Source organism: Miscanthus floridulus, unplaced genomic scaffold (assembly GCF_019320115.1).
Source record: "Miscanthus floridulus cultivar M001 unplaced genomic scaffold, ASM1932011v1 fs_452_2, whole genome shotgun sequence".
NCBI lineage: Eukaryota > Viridiplantae > Streptophyta > Magnoliopsida > Poales > Poaceae > Miscanthus > Miscanthus floridulus.
In genome coordinates, this window is record NW_027096774.1 from 56,188 (window position 1) to 70,861 (window position 14,674).

General features: G+C 44.0%; 2 protein-coding genes and 1 pseudogene across 2 annotated transcripts; 1 reads left to right on the top strand and 2 right to left on the bottom strand.

The window, feature by feature from the left end:
- Positions 1-1,480: 1,480 nt before the first annotated feature.
- LOC136531819 (uncharacterized) lies at positions 1,481-4,370 on the bottom strand (annotated as a pseudogene).
- A 1,322-nt stretch (positions 4,371-5,692) lies between these two features.
- On the bottom strand, positions 5,693-9,283 carry LOC136531816 (heat stress transcription factor A-2e-like). The gene is made up of 2 exons (XM_066524449.1): positions 8,165-9,283; positions 5,693-6,953 (listed from the first exon to the last, which is right to left on the bottom strand). Exons 1-2 carry the CDS (start codon positions 8,438-8,440, stop codon positions 6,222-6,224), a joined length of 1,008 nt encoding a protein of 335 aa, XP_066380546.1. The 5' UTR covers positions 8,441-9,283; the 3' UTR covers positions 5,693-6,221.
- An 837-nt stretch (positions 9,284-10,120) lies between these two features.
- Positions 10,121-12,731, top strand: LOC136531817 (protein LIFEGUARD 2-like). Its single transcript, XM_066524450.1, has 4 exons — positions 10,121-10,440; positions 10,520-10,633; positions 11,953-12,110; positions 12,260-12,731. The coding sequence occupies exons 1-4, from the start codon at positions 10,188-10,190 to the stop codon at positions 12,464-12,466; spliced, it is 732 nt and encodes a 243-aa protein (XP_066380547.1). The 5' UTR covers positions 10,121-10,187; the 3' UTR covers positions 12,467-12,731.
- The last annotated feature ends 1,943 nt before the right edge of the window (positions 12,732-14,674 follow it).

Sequence of the window (14,674 nt, forward strand, 5' to 3'; positions counted from 1 at the left end):
CAGCCAACCAACAGTGTTTTTTTCTCACAACAAACCAGCATCAACCAGCCCAGAAACCAACCAACGAACATGCCAAAAGTTAGATCTTAGAAGTAAAGTTGTTGTGAACTTCCATTTTTAAAATTTGCAATATAGACCTCAGACCAAAATTCTGCCTTGTATGCCAAAGTACTCCTGCTATCCAGATGATCTGTTTTGTGTTACGAACTTGAGCTTCTTCTCCATTAGTAATGCTTTAATAGGCATTTGCAACTGTTTTTTTAATTCAATTGCGTATTTAGCTTTTGGAATGAGCTGACGGTGTTTCTAGTACACGCAAATAATTGGTGCCAGCGCCGAAGCCAATCAAGGGGAGTGTGCACACTTCACGCACAGGAAGTGCCACAGACTCTCTTCAACTACGGCGACCTAAAATATAAGATTTATTCGTCATTTAGATAGTGTTATAGGCAAAGAGTTCAATACATATTTTTGATCTTCTTCAACAACCAGACCTAAAAAATAACCATTTCTATAAATTGATCTTGAGGAGAGAGGATACTCAGATTTGAGTTATGTCTTGTATCCATCTTTTATAAAGTACTTGTCGGAAGTTACAGGTGTTGCGTTAAAAACCTATTCTAGGTCTCCCGTTGGACAGCCGACAGACGGTTGCGTGATCCGAGTTCCGACACTATTTCCGCACAGTTGCGCCCGTGTCTGCTACAGCATTGCTTCTCCCGGTCCCTACTCCTACCCTAAACCCTTTTCTCAAATCTCAAGCATGCTCAACTGGCACTCTGGCAGCGCATCTTGTTTGGGGGTGTTCTTGAGAGAGCGTCACTGCCGACGGATTCAGCTCAGGGAACTAATGCCCATTCAACCTTTTACTTCCTCCCTCCGTTTTTATTTGAATATAAATCAATTCTCAAAATTATCTTAGATCAAACATTTTTAAATTTAACTATAGCCCTGTTTGGTTCTCTAGTCCATAGACTAAAAGTTTTAGTCCATGAACTAAAAGTGGACTAAAGTGATGTTTGGTTCCTTAAACTAAAATAGACTAAAGTGGAGAGAGAGGACAATAAATGAGAGGCATGAGTGTCCCAACACTGTTTAGTCCATTTTCGTCCAGTTTTGTGGACTAAAGGACGAAAGGATTTTAGTCCAAATGTTTCGCTGTTTAGTCCAACTAAAATACAGATTTTAGTCTAAAATGCTTTAGTTCATGGAAACCAAACACCCCTATATTTATAGAAAAAAACATTAAAATTTATGATATTAAATTAATATCATTAGATATACTATAAAATATATTCTCATAATACATATATTTTATGTCATAGCTCGGCTAAATATATTCTCATAGTATCTATGGACTTTTTAATAAACTCGGTTAAATATACACAACTCTAGAAACACTGATTTATTCGAGAACAAAGGAAAATAGTACTTCTTGTTACAACACAGCAGCAACGAAAATCATGTGAAGTTACATAATCCGTGTTGATTTATAGAGAACCGTCTATTCAGATAAACATCCTGTTCGCTTGGTTTATAAGCCGTACTTTTTCAGTTAATAAACATTATTTTTCTTTCACAATATATCAACCAACGATATTTCTAGCCATGGCTTATTAGCCAAGCAAACAGAGCAAAACACCACTAGCACTGGCTTCCATATGAACATAGCCACGCCTGCTATCCAACACAACAGATTAAAAATAAAGTCAGTATTGTGAAGACCAATCGGCAGCGCTGCCGACCCTTGGAATGCTAGTCTCCTTGGCGCTTGCATCGACCGTGTACGTCATGCCGCACACCTCGCCCTTGCTGTCCACCCTCGGCACCGGCTTCACCTCGTTCATCGGGTGCTCGTAGCTCTTCAGCCCTCCGGACGTCGTGAAGAAGCCTGATGCAGTGCAGCCATCGAGCGCCAGGCGTCAGCGGCGAGAACAGAGTGCAGAGTGACAAGAATCACTACTTCTGCTCGTTTTTTTTTTGGTTCTGCTTAGCTTTGGGGAACGGGGCAGATGATTTTCCACAGGCCTTCTTCACAAGCTCAGCGACGTCAGAGACCACAAGACGGCCATCGGTATCGACGCCCCAGTAGAATGGGACGTTGCCATCGGAATCCTGTAATGAGGTCATGGTTCATGAACACGAGCTATCAGTTGCCTATCCATACCAGTGATAACATTTATACGTCGTAGCCAACGATCAAATTGATCATGTATAAATGAACAATGCACAGCTGTATCTGTTCGTTAAATGTAGGATGCTGACATGAAGATGTTAGACAGAAGCATCAAGAACATCCATTTTAGTGAAATATTGATAGTGATGTTGTTGTTCTTATTAAAGCTGAAAACTCAAACATTGACAAATGCAACGTAGATGATCATGATCACGAACAGACTTGGCTGGTTTTATAGAAGTACAGATCTCAATTTTTTACTTAAACAAATGTAACAGCACCCAGACAGGTGTCAGCCTTATCAGCCAGTCAACAGTGTTTTCCTCTCACAGCAAACCAGCACCAGCCGGGCTTATCAGCCCAGAAACCAACCAACGAACAAGCTGTAATCGCAATCAGCAGGAATTTGATTTGATGCTCCTGATCCTGCATAAGCACTCTATGATTCAATAATCTGCTGGAAAATGGCATTGCCACAGCAACCTGAAGCAAAACCTTGAACTGTATATGTGTGACTCCAATTCTATGTGGATCCCAAGACGAATTGAGTTTTCATCCACATTGTGTACTAGTTCAACATAGAGCAACCAGAATACCACTAGGCACAATCTTTTTTGAAAAGAATACCACCATTGACTAATTTATTGATAAAATGTCTGCTCATAAGATGTGAATAATAGCAAGAGCAAAAAAAAAAAAAAACCTTAGCTACAATATCGGAGTAGTTCACTTACAGCCGCCATGAAGACCGACTTAGTCGAGCAATCATACAGAACAAATGCAAATTTTCCACTTATGTCTCTCACAACTTGATCTGCAGGATAAGGACCCCTGTCCCTCAAGGTCCTGTAAGCCTCAATGATGATGTTGACCTCATTAGCGCTTTTACTCAATCCATACTGCTGCTTGAGGACAGCAACGTTCACAATTGTGCCCTGGAACATGCAGAATATGTCATCCACCGCTCCAAACAACCTGCAACCACAAACGATTTGGTTGAGAACGAGGTACGGCATATACCGCTGACCACGTTAGGCTAATGCAACTACAATTCAGTTCGCAAAAAAAAAAAAAAAAGCAACTACAATTCAGTCAGGGCCTGACAGAGTTTATAAGAAAACTGCTCGTAATGAGTAGCATAGCAGTGTCCTATCTGTAGTTCAGAAATAAACTAACAAGGAAACGGGTCTGATCTGATGATTGGCTAGTGAGGATGTACTGATGAAGCATCGGCAGGTTTGTTGCTTGTTGACTAGTTTCTGAATCCGTGAGAATGCGATCATATATAGACGTAAATGTCTGACCAAATAGTGAAAATGCTATCAAGGGCACTAATTCAGTTGAAGCAGAGGATGACATGCTGGGAGATAAACAAGCGATTCTTAATCTCGCAGGATTGTCAGTTACGCGACAGAAAATCAGTAAAACGAGGATCAGAGAGCACACATTCTGCACAGACACCACTACCGTGTAGGTATGAATGAACACAACAGCGCGGCGAGGATGATCCTCAACCCGTCAACCGAGACAATACAAAAGCAAGCTCGGCTCACCTGGGGAGAAGGGGGCTCTGTTGCTGGAGGAGTACGCCATGGCGCCGGACCCGCCAAGGTTGACGGTGACCGCGTCGGGGCGCGCCTCTCTGAACCGATCCGTGAGGCCAGCCGCGCTATCGCCTCCCGCGGCGCCCGGCTGCCGCAGCCCCTCCGGGCTCGGCGCCACCGCCGGATCGAACACCGCCCAAAGCTGCGAAGCGATCCGCGCGTCTCCCTCGCTCTCCTTTACGTCGTACGCTCCCGCTGCCACGCGCCGCGAGCTTGCCAATCGCCACAAGCGTTTCGATCGAGATGATATTGACGACGAGCGGATTGGTGGCGGGCTTATATTGCGGTGCGTGCGTGCGCGGCGCGGGGAAGGTGGGAGAAGGATCGGGACTGATCCGGCCCCGCGGCACACCTGTCGCGGCCAAGTCACCGGCCGCCGCGCACTCGTCGGGCGCGGAGAGGATAAAGACAAACGGGTAAATAGCAATTGCTTTTTCTTTAGAAAAAAGAGAGAACCAACGGGAAAGTGGGATTCGCATTGGCTATTCTTTTTTTAAAAAAAATATACAGTACAACGCCCATAACACGCACGTACACTCATTCGAACGCACATACGCAAAACCTACCCTACGAACCTTCACATTTGCCATTCTCTGTCTCGAACTCGAAAAAAGATTTAATGGCCGGGGAAGATGGAAACATTTTCAGTTGCGGAGGCCCATCTCAGGAACGGGCCCATTGTAGTCATGTCTTCTTGCATAGTAGTACTACTTTGAAGTTTGATCTATATAAAAAAAACTCTGAATTTTGAATGGCCAGCATCAAATATGAAAGGAGAGGGCCCAGAGGGCAGAGGGGACTACTAGCATGAATCAACTCCCTCAAGAAAAAGTAGCATCAAACATAGTACTCTCATCAGAAAAAGAAAAGCATCGAACTGAAGTCCAATAAATTTCGATTTATTTTTGCTAGTCCTTTGGCTACCGATTGGGGTAAGAATAAAAACTACGGTGCCATATTAAGCGTCTTTGGCAGACAAACGCTCTCTACATTTCACAAGTTGAAAACAGTTTTGCATGCAAACAAATCTCCGGGCACTGGCACCGACCAACCTAGTACAGTAGTACATACATGTGTAACAGTGTAAGATCGTCTTCCAATCAACTTTGGAGGAGGTAAGAATTCCAGCAGCACGACCACTTCGGATCACTAATTCACTAGCAAAGCAGAGCATCTCATGATCACAGCTTCCCACAGCAACGAGAAAACCAGGTCCAGAAGGAAAGGCAACGTAACATAAGGCCCTGTTTGGATGTTTTGCAATATTTTACACCTGTGACCGGCTTCCGTTTGGAATTTCTAGTGCACAAGAATTTACAAGTGTGACTTAATTCTCTTGTAAAATGGCCCTGCTCGCTTCTCTTATAATCTATCTTTTTTAGCTTGTTTTTTTTAACCGGAACAATGTTTTTCTCTAAAATCAAATCAGCCGGAACAAATTTCAGCTTATTTTTTTTCAGTGAAGCAAACATGACCATTATCGTGCAGAGCAGGTACATGCTACATGCGTCATGCATGGGTAAGAGTAAGCGCGTGTCACCCTGCTTCACAGACACTTGTATGTAAAACTCTTTTACTTCTTCCTTAATTGAGAGTCAGAGCTCCTTCGTTTGAAAAAAAAAAAAAAAAAAAAAAAAGCCTACTTCACAGACAGCGTGCTTCGCGACACCGCCCAAGAGACATGCACCATGCGAGTGAAGCCAGAAGAGCGCAGCGCAGCCCGACATCCGTCGTATTTTTTCTCGGGACTCAGGAGGAGATATTATTTTTTTCGGTTGGAATCGATGAAACCGAGTGTAATTAAATTATTATCTTCACAAGCCATCCAAACAACCTTTTTCAACGCAGCGGGTATAAGTTTTCAGGCCGGTGATTTACACCTGTTTTGTTCCTAAAACAAGGCTTCCAAACAGGCCGTAAACAAAGACAATGATGTGGAAATACGGCGATAAATATGTTATATACAGACTAAAGGTGCACATGATAGGTTACTGTAGATCAGCAGACATAAAAGGATCACTTTTACATATATACAAGCTATCTGGTCTTTCCCTACAATCTCATAGTGGCAGCTTGGCAGGCCACTGCGCTGTACCAGCGCTGCGATTAGTTAGAACAGATACACAGATAGCCTGCAGGCAACATAACCTTGTTGTTTGCACAAACAGTGTCCACGGTAACAGGGTCGGGCAGTCGGCCAGAAGAAAACAAACTATGGTATCTCTGGATACCATAGGAACATCTTAATCCAAATACTTCCATCCGCATGCTGAACAGACTGTATTAACAACCGCAGCCGATATAGTGTCTCATTGATCGAAGGGTCAAGTACAAAACAGTGATATACGAGCATAAAAGATACTCGGAGCCATTGTGATAAAACTAAAGCCGCTGATGTCTGGGTCCATGTTCTTTCAGTCGAGGCAGGCTACCTTCTGAGACTACATCTTCATATCATCGTGACCAACTGCATTACCTGCATCTGCACCGAGTCCCCCCTCATGCAGAAGGTCCTCCCAGAAATCATCATTTAACTCTGCACTTGGCCTGCCATTAAGACGCTCGTAGCCACGGGAAGAAACACCTTGTTGGACCTCGAAACCCTTTGCCTCAACAGATGAACTCTCCAGATCAGATGGCACACCATTGGCAAGTGATTCCACCAGCTCCAGCGGTTCAAACACTGCCTGAGACCCTTGCTCCAGGCTAGAACCAGTGCCCATGCTATCAGCTTCAGGTCCCTGATCAATGCGGCGCCTTCTTTTCTTTGAGATGGCATCCTCAAGCCCCTTCCTCATCTCACGCTGGGAGATCAGCTGTCGCATGAACTCAGGGTTCTGCATGACTCGAGCCATGAATGCCATCATCTGCTGTTGCTTCTGCTCGGTATCTTGTAATTTCTCTTCCATGGCCTGTAGATCTGATTTAGTATTTTGCTGCTCCTGCCTCAGCTTCACAACTTCAGCCATCAAGAGCTGTTTGTCCCTCTTCAGCTGATCAATCTCTTCTTCATATCCAAAGTGCCCTACCTCAAGGTAAGAGCCAAGAGATTGTTGATTTGGAGATGAATGTGGAGGTTTCCGACGCCTAATATTTTTGAGAAGGTGCCTCTGACCTCTCAGAAACTCCTCATTAGCAAATTCCCATCTGTCAGGATCCACCTTTCTGAAGCCCTGCCAAACCAATAATCCAGTCATCAGAAATATCAGACGCCATTTTTCATTGAGGAAGAATTAACTGCTGAAATCATTTCAGGTTGGATAAAATGCCAAAATGAAGAGGAATCCTATGAAGAACATAAACTATTTATCTTAAATCTATTAGCCAAAATTCTTCTTCAACCTATTATATTATTTTGACGTGACGAGTAGAAAACAAGCCCCTCATCAAAATGCTATACAAGGCGAACTACAGGAAGATCAAAGATAATTTGGAGAATAAGAATTAATTTGGAAATTGTAGGTGATGACCTGCCTGCCTGCAAAATTTGTACAATGCATCTAACAAAGTTGATCAAAGTCAGCAGACCTTCAATATGGTGTCTGTGCAGTACATATATGATCTCAACAACTACTGAAAGAATGAAATTGGCTGGGGTATGGGAATACCAGGTGCCAGCTTTAAAAGTTTTAGAAGATCAGAAAAACAGTTCCAGGCAATAAAAGTTTTAATATTCAAACCAGACCATTGCTGCAGGAAAATAAAGTCACCTCTTAGATTTTTACAGACACACATGCGTTCCAACAACTTGAACTGAGGAAGTGGGGAACAACAAGCACAAAACAATTCTGCATTATTTTCTATTATGCAGTCCATGAAAGATCTTAAAACATCAGTAGTTTCTAGATTGTTAGTATTCTTAAGCACTAACAGTATCTGTGGTTTACTTCAATGGCGATAACCAAATTAGTCAAACATAGTCTCTTCTGTACAGTTTTTTTTTTCACCTAACAATTATGAGAACAATTATTTGGTTGTTTGAGTACATTTTTTGTTTCATAGGTTTTGACCAACTCTTAACTGGTGCCAACCTACTCCTAAGCATAATAAGTTCTTAATCAAAATTCAGCTGGACCCTGAGTACCTTGCTTTGATTACTTCCACACAAAACTTGCAACTTTGCTTTTCCAGTTTCTTATATGCATATACAAAAAAAAAAACACATGCTATCATGCTAACAATTAGGATTTTTCATGGCTAGTTACATGCTTTTCTGTGCAACAGAAGGAGCAGCCAATTACCCTGTTATTCAAATATCACCATTGCGGAATGCTGGCAATTCTCAAACACTAACTGTAATTCACTCCACAAATAAGGAAGTAGGATTTCAGCACACCACATCATAGAACATGGGACCAAAGCACCGATGGAGTTAACAACTTACATAAGTGTTGAGCTGCCGAACGAAGCTGGAGAAGTTGTTGTGCTTGAAGTACCTTGGCAGCAGCACCGTCCAAAATATATGAGGATCCCAAACTATGAAGCTATTGTTGGTGGCGCTCCACGACACAACGGCATCCGTGGTTGGGTCATCAACCATGTCGTACGTCTTGGTAAGGAACGGCGGCGGACCGCCGTCATGGAGCACATCCATCGGCCTAGGCTGGCCATTGGCAGCGCCCACTGACGGTCGGCTCTCCACCTTGACAGAATTCAACATCCCGTTCCCGTGGTTTATGGTAACCCCATCAACAGAGCAAACTTACAGCCTCGCCTCAGCAGGAAGCAGATCTAGGCATCAACGATTTGTAACCCCTTTGGGCTTTGCACCAGACACTGGTTTATATCTAAGCAGGTTGCTATTTCGTACTTGCCAACTGCCAAGCCTCAGATACTACAAGAAGACACGGTTCAGACGTGACAAAAGCAAAGAAGTATGGGCACAAGAACAAGGTGCGGGGAAGCAGACAGGCGGCGTAATAAACCCACAGCCCTGTGAGGAACGCTTCAGTTCACCCCATCACGACCCGTGCGCACCTAACAGCTGCAGCAGCAGCAGAATCACTCGCGCAGTGGGTAGAAATCAAAGCGCCCGGACATGTGAAGTGCACCAAGAGGAAGACGCCGCGTGACCTCACAGAACCCCTGACGCCGAACCAAAAGAGAAATCTCTTGGAGCAAGCTCATGCACCGATGCCACGAACCAAATCAGGGGGGGTTCGATTTGATTCCGGCGTGAGGAGGTGGAGCGGAAAGCGCCACGCTTTTGACCCACAGCCCCGCAAAAGAAAACGCAAACGCCCCAAGTCCCCAACCTGCTCTGCTCCCTCTGGCCCTTCTCCCCTGGAGCGAAACCAGCAGCACGGGCGCCCGCCGCACCGCACGGCGCCACCTGAGACCGAGGTGAGCTCGCCGCGCGCTCAAGTGGCGGGAAGCGGCACCCGCTTTTGGTGAGAGGAAATCAAGGAGGACAAGGGATCCGGGAAGAAGCGGTGGTGGGAGTGGAAACGCAAATTGAGGACGGATTCTTCCGCACCTGGAACTGCGAGATTCGGTGGGTAGAGAGAGAGAGCTCACAACGAAGACGACGACGCGGCGACACGCGTCAGGCTCAAATGGGCAGACAGCGATGGCGGTTTGGGTCCACTCACCTGGCACGGCCCGCATGTCTGGACCATAGCCACGGCCCGCTTGTCTGCACGATGGGCCTAATGCACACGCTGCATTCGGCCCATGTTGCAATTGCCTTCTCTTCGAAGGCACCCGCATCGAGAAGGTCGTTTGGTCTTCTTCCCATCCAATCCAATGTTTAGATTGCAAAAAATTGCAATCCGATGAATAGTAGCGTTTTCGTGTTATTTGATAAATATTGTCTAATCGTAGACCAACTAAGCTTAAAAGATTCATCTCGTGATTTCCAACTAAACTGTGGAATTAGTTATTTTTTTTACCTATATTTAATGTTCCATGCAAGTAGTTAAAAATTGATGTGATGGAGAGAGAATGAAAAAATTTGGAATTTGGAGGTGATCTACGCCGCGTTTAGTTCGGCCCCAGATTTGGCGCCGCCCAAATTCGCGGCACTGTTGCGACACTGTAGCGTTTTGTTTTTATTTCGTAATAATTTTCCAATCATTGACTAATTAGGCTCAAAACGTTCGTCTCGCAAAGTACAACTAAACTGTGTAATTAATTTTTGATTTCGTCAATATTTAGTACTCCATACATGTACCACAAGTTTGATGTGACGGGAAATCTTCTTTTTGCATAGTACCAAATTCTAGAATTTGGATGAACTAAACGTGGCCCTAAAGGCCAAGTATTCCCAGCCAGCGAACCAAAACCAACTGCTTGTTTGCTTTCCGTCTTCGTCCTCTCTTTGCCCAGTCGTCGGTCGCCCGCGTCGTCGTCTCCGCCGGCGGGCCTGCGAAACCCTAGCGAGGCGAGCGAGCGAGAGACTAGCGGCCATGTTCGGGTTCAGGAAGGTGGACCCGGACCTCGAGGCCGGCGGGTCCTCGCTGCTGTACCCGGGGATGACGGAGAGCCCCGAGCTGCGGTGGGCGTTCGTCCGCAAGATCTACGTCATCCTCGCCGTCCAGCTCGCAATGACGGCCGCCGTCTCCGGCTTCGTCGTCAAGGTGCCCGCCGTCTCCAACTTCTTCGTCTCCTCCAACGCCGGGATCGCGCTCTACATCTTCCTAATCATCCTGCCCTTCATCGGTAAGCCCAGCTCTCCCGTCTTTTGGGGGATTTTTTTTTCTCGTGAGCTGAAATTGGTGTGCAACCTTTTGCGCCGCAGTGTTGTGCCCTCTGCGCTACTACCACCAGAAGCATCCGGTCAATCTGCTGCTGCTCGGCCTCTTCACCGTCGCCATCAGCTTCGCCGTCGGCATGACATGCGCATTCACCAGCGGTAATTTGTTCAGTTATTGCTGGCTCTAAGTCGTGATTAGGTGTGATAGCGTGAATGGTCTAATTGAGCATCTCAAAATGGTTTCTGAGTTGATTGGTGATTCTAGTGAATGGGAGTTTCGGTTTGCATTAGGATTCCTTTTTTTTAATGCTCCTCTAACCACATTTGTTGGACTAAAATTTGGTATACTTGATCATTCAGAAAATTTTGGCAAGGCAATCGACAGTAAACAAATTCTGTTAACATTAAGGTCTGTTCTATTATTTCCAGCGCCACAAACATATAGTTGAGCTGTTGGAGTCCTTTAACACCTTGTCGACATCGATTTCAGCCTACAGAATGTGATGTGCCACAAAACCTGCATAAGTGTAATTCATCGGAAGCATTGTTATGTGCTTAGATTACAGGTTCCAATGTCTTTAGCCGCATATGCTTTTGATCAACCTGCATAAATTTTGAACAAACATGGTACTAGTTGGCCCTGTCCATTATTGTTATGGTAACTACATTTGTTTGTGGCTTAATCTCCAAACTTTAGGCGTAAGCATCTATGTAATCTGCCCATCCAACACAAAGGCATTTGGTACGTTGCCCCATCTGTGGGTTTGATGACTGTTAATTCTTCTTGTTGAGGCCTTGTTGACAGGCGTAAGCCTTGTTGAAAGATTGTCCGGCAGTGGAAACCTTTATTCTTTTCGCCTTTTGTGACAAGAAAACCAATGAGCAAAACCATCATTGGGTTTCTCCCTTTTACAAGTTTGTATTTTTTGAACTCAGATGGGCCCGTTCGCTTCGCTGAAAAAACAAGCCGAAACAATGTTCCGGCTGATTTGTTGTGAGAGAAAAACACTGTTCTGGCTGAAAAAACAAGCTGAAAAAGACGGATTATAAGAGAAGCGAATAGGGCCTGGTAGAAGTTGAGGCTTCTTTGGCCTTTTTATTAGAGTTATGTATCCTCTGTTTGTTTCTGCCTCTATAGTTCTTTTGTGGGCATGACATCAAAACTCCACATGGCCATTGTTACGAACTATTTGACAGTCCAAACAAAATTTGTTTAGAAACTAGCTTAGATGAATTTCATGGGACACTTTAAGTACATGGGCATATAAGGTCCTAAACTTTGAATGGTCATATTGCAGAAGTATGCAATGGGATCAGTTCCATTTGTGGCAATTCACTTCATCTACTCACTGGAATTCTGCCATATGTGATTGCAATGTGCTTTGCTGATGTCCCCATTTCGATCATGTATGGTTTGTATCAACTAGGATTTTGTTCTCTATATGAAGGAACTGATTGGCAGTTTGTTATGTGTGCAGGAAAAATCATTTTGGAGGCTGCCATTCTTACAGCAGTGGTGGTGGTTAGCTTAACTGCTTACACTTTCTGGGCTGCAAAGAGGGGCCATGACTTCAACTTCCTTGGTCCCTTCCTATTTGCTGCTATCATGGTGCTCATGGTGTTTTCACTAATTCAGGTTGGATGTCTCTACTTTGATTCCCATTAAGTATTTATATATCTTTATTAAGATACTTTTTTACTGTGGTGGATGTTGAGTGCATCATCTAATTACTTATTTGCTTATGCTGAGTTGTGCATCATACTAATAGAGATTTTGCTGCACAGATCTTTTTCCCACTGGGCAAGATATCTGTGATGATATATGGTGGGTTGGCGTCACTTATCTTCTGTGGATACATCATCTATGACACGGACAATATCATCAAGCGCTACACCTACGATGAATACATATGGGCTGCTGTTTCACTCTACCTTGACGTCATCAACCTGTTCCTGTCTCTGCTGCAGCTGCTGAGAGCAGCCGATAGCTGAGCTCGTCCAGCTTTCACTTCGATCTTGTTTTCACGTACATTTGTGTATATCACACACACTGTAATCTCATGGATACTCCAATTTATAATTAGATTCTGTTGGTGCTACCTTAGTTCAAATGTCATGTCTGGCCTAGCGAATAAGGATAATTTTGTGTATGGAACTGCCCAAGAGTCAAGACTGTTTACGAGCTTTCAACAAGACGAAGTGCAGTTGTATTTCTACGCACGATCAAAATAAGAATCCCAGTAAATTGCACTGCGTTTGATCCGATTTTGATTCTATTTTATTTTAATTGGAGGCATTTAAACGCATTCATGGACGTAGATTCTTTGGTTTGCAAATTGGAGTGAATCCGCAGTCCTGTATGCACGTAATTTGATCGTTTGCTATAAAATTTCTCCAAAATTTTGCCTAAAATGCTACTGTTTTGGAAAAACTGAGGCTGATAGATTACTGGACACAGCCGGTAGTTTTCCAAAATTTTGTCCAAAGGCCTGTTTGGCCGAGCTTCTCATGGTTTTGGCTGGCTCCGTGTTACAGTACTTAGGAGCCGGAGAGTGTTACAGCACTTGAGGAGCCGGAGAAGAAAAAAAAATCATTGGTTTCTTTGGAAGAAGTAAAAACAAATTATTAGTTTCTTTCGGCTTCCGGTTCATTTGAAAATGAAAGAGAAAAGGAACTTCAATGAACATTGCATGGGTTAGCCGGAGTCCCTGAGACCCCTTCCAAATAGGGCCTAAAAATGTTACTATTTTGAAAAAAACTTAGGCTGAAAGATGGCAACCAGTATCCTTGTATGTTGATGACCTCGTCCTGATGCAATACGTTTCTCCAACTGATGATGTGGTGTTGTCACTGCAGGTAGTGGCACGGACGAATTGCTGCAGTGTGTTACGGCCCGTGTTACTCCCGAGATGAATGATTTTTTGTTGAAGGATTTCTCTGATGAGGAAATTAGCAGGGCTTGGATGGCATCGGAAATTTGAAAGCACCCGGGGAGGATGGTATGCCTGCGCTGTTCTATAAATCTTTTTGGGAGACAATTGGTGAAGATATCACTAGGGAGGTGCGGAGTTTCTTCAGCGGTGGGCCTATGCCGGAGTCTTGGAATGATACAGTGGTGGTACTGATTCCAAAAATCAGAACCCGGAAAGGCTCAAAGATCTTCGTCCGATCAGTCTTTGCAATGTTGTGTATAAGATTGCATCGAAGGTATTATCGAACCGCTTAAAGGTCATTTTGCCAGAAATTATTTCGCAAAATCAAAGTGCATTTGTTTTTGGACGTTTGATTACTGATAACGTACTGATAGCATATGAGATGAACCATTTTATGCAAAATAAAAGAAGTGGCGAGGATGGATATGCGGCACTGAAATTAGATATGAGCAAAACTTATGACAGGGTGGAGTGGCCGTTTATGGAGAAGATTATGAGAAGGCTGGGGTTTCATGAGAGATGGACAAGCCTGATTATGAAGTGTATTACAACTGTCACTTATCGTATACGGGTGAATGGTGGCTTGACTGAACGAATTGTTCCTACTGTCTAAGGCAGGGGATCCTATATCCCCGTATTTATTCTTGTTGTGTGCGGAAGGTTTTTCATCATTGCTAAAGAATGCCAAGATGAATGGAAATATTCAGGGGGTCTCAATATGTGCAGGAGCTCCTAGCATTACTCACCTTCTGTTCGCAGATGATTCACTGCTTCTCCTAAAAGCAAATGCCGAGAATGCAGCACATCTGCGACATGTTCTACAAATTTATGAGACATGCTCAGGGCAAAAAATAAACAAGGAAAAGTCCTATTGTGTTCATTAAGAATACCAAGTCATGTGCCAGAAGGAGGTTCATGGAAATTCTTGACCTCACACGGGAGACGCTGAATTCAAGGTATTTGGGGCTGCCAGTATATATGGGGAGATAAAAAAAACTGTGTTTGCATATTTAAAGGAGAGAGTCTGGAAACGAATAAAGGGATGGAAGGAGAAATTGCTATCAAAGGCCGGTAAAGAAACATTGATCAAGGCGGTGGCACAATCAATCCCTTCATATGCCATGTCATGTTTCGATCTTACTAAATCTCTTTGTGATGAGATGAGAGGAATGATATGTAGATACTGGTGGGCGCAACAAGACAAGGAGAATAAAATGCATTGGGTCTCTTGGGAGGAGATGTGTAGAAGAAAGGAGGAAGGTGGGAT

Coding starts and splice junctions, on each gene's coding strand:
- LOC136531816 (XM_066524449.1), bottom strand. CDS start 8,440: ATGTTGAATTCTGTCAAGGTGGAGAGCCGACCGTCAGTGGGCGCTGCC. Junction 6,954..8,164: donor TTCGGCAGCTCAACACTTAT/GTAAGTTGTTAA, acceptor TTGGTTTGGCAG/GGCTTCAGAAAGGTGGATCC.
- LOC136531817 (XM_066524450.1), top strand. CDS start 10,188: ATGTTCGGGTTCAGGAAGGTGGACCCGGACCTCGAGGCCGGCGGGTCC. Junction 10,441..10,519: donor AATCATCCTGCCCTTCATCG/GTAAGCCCAGCT, acceptor TTTGCGCCGCAG/TGTTGTGCCCTCTGCGCTAC. Junction 10,634..11,952: donor GACATGCGCATTCACCAGCG/GTAATTTGTTCA, acceptor TTATGTGTGCAG/GAAAAATCATTTTGGAGGCT.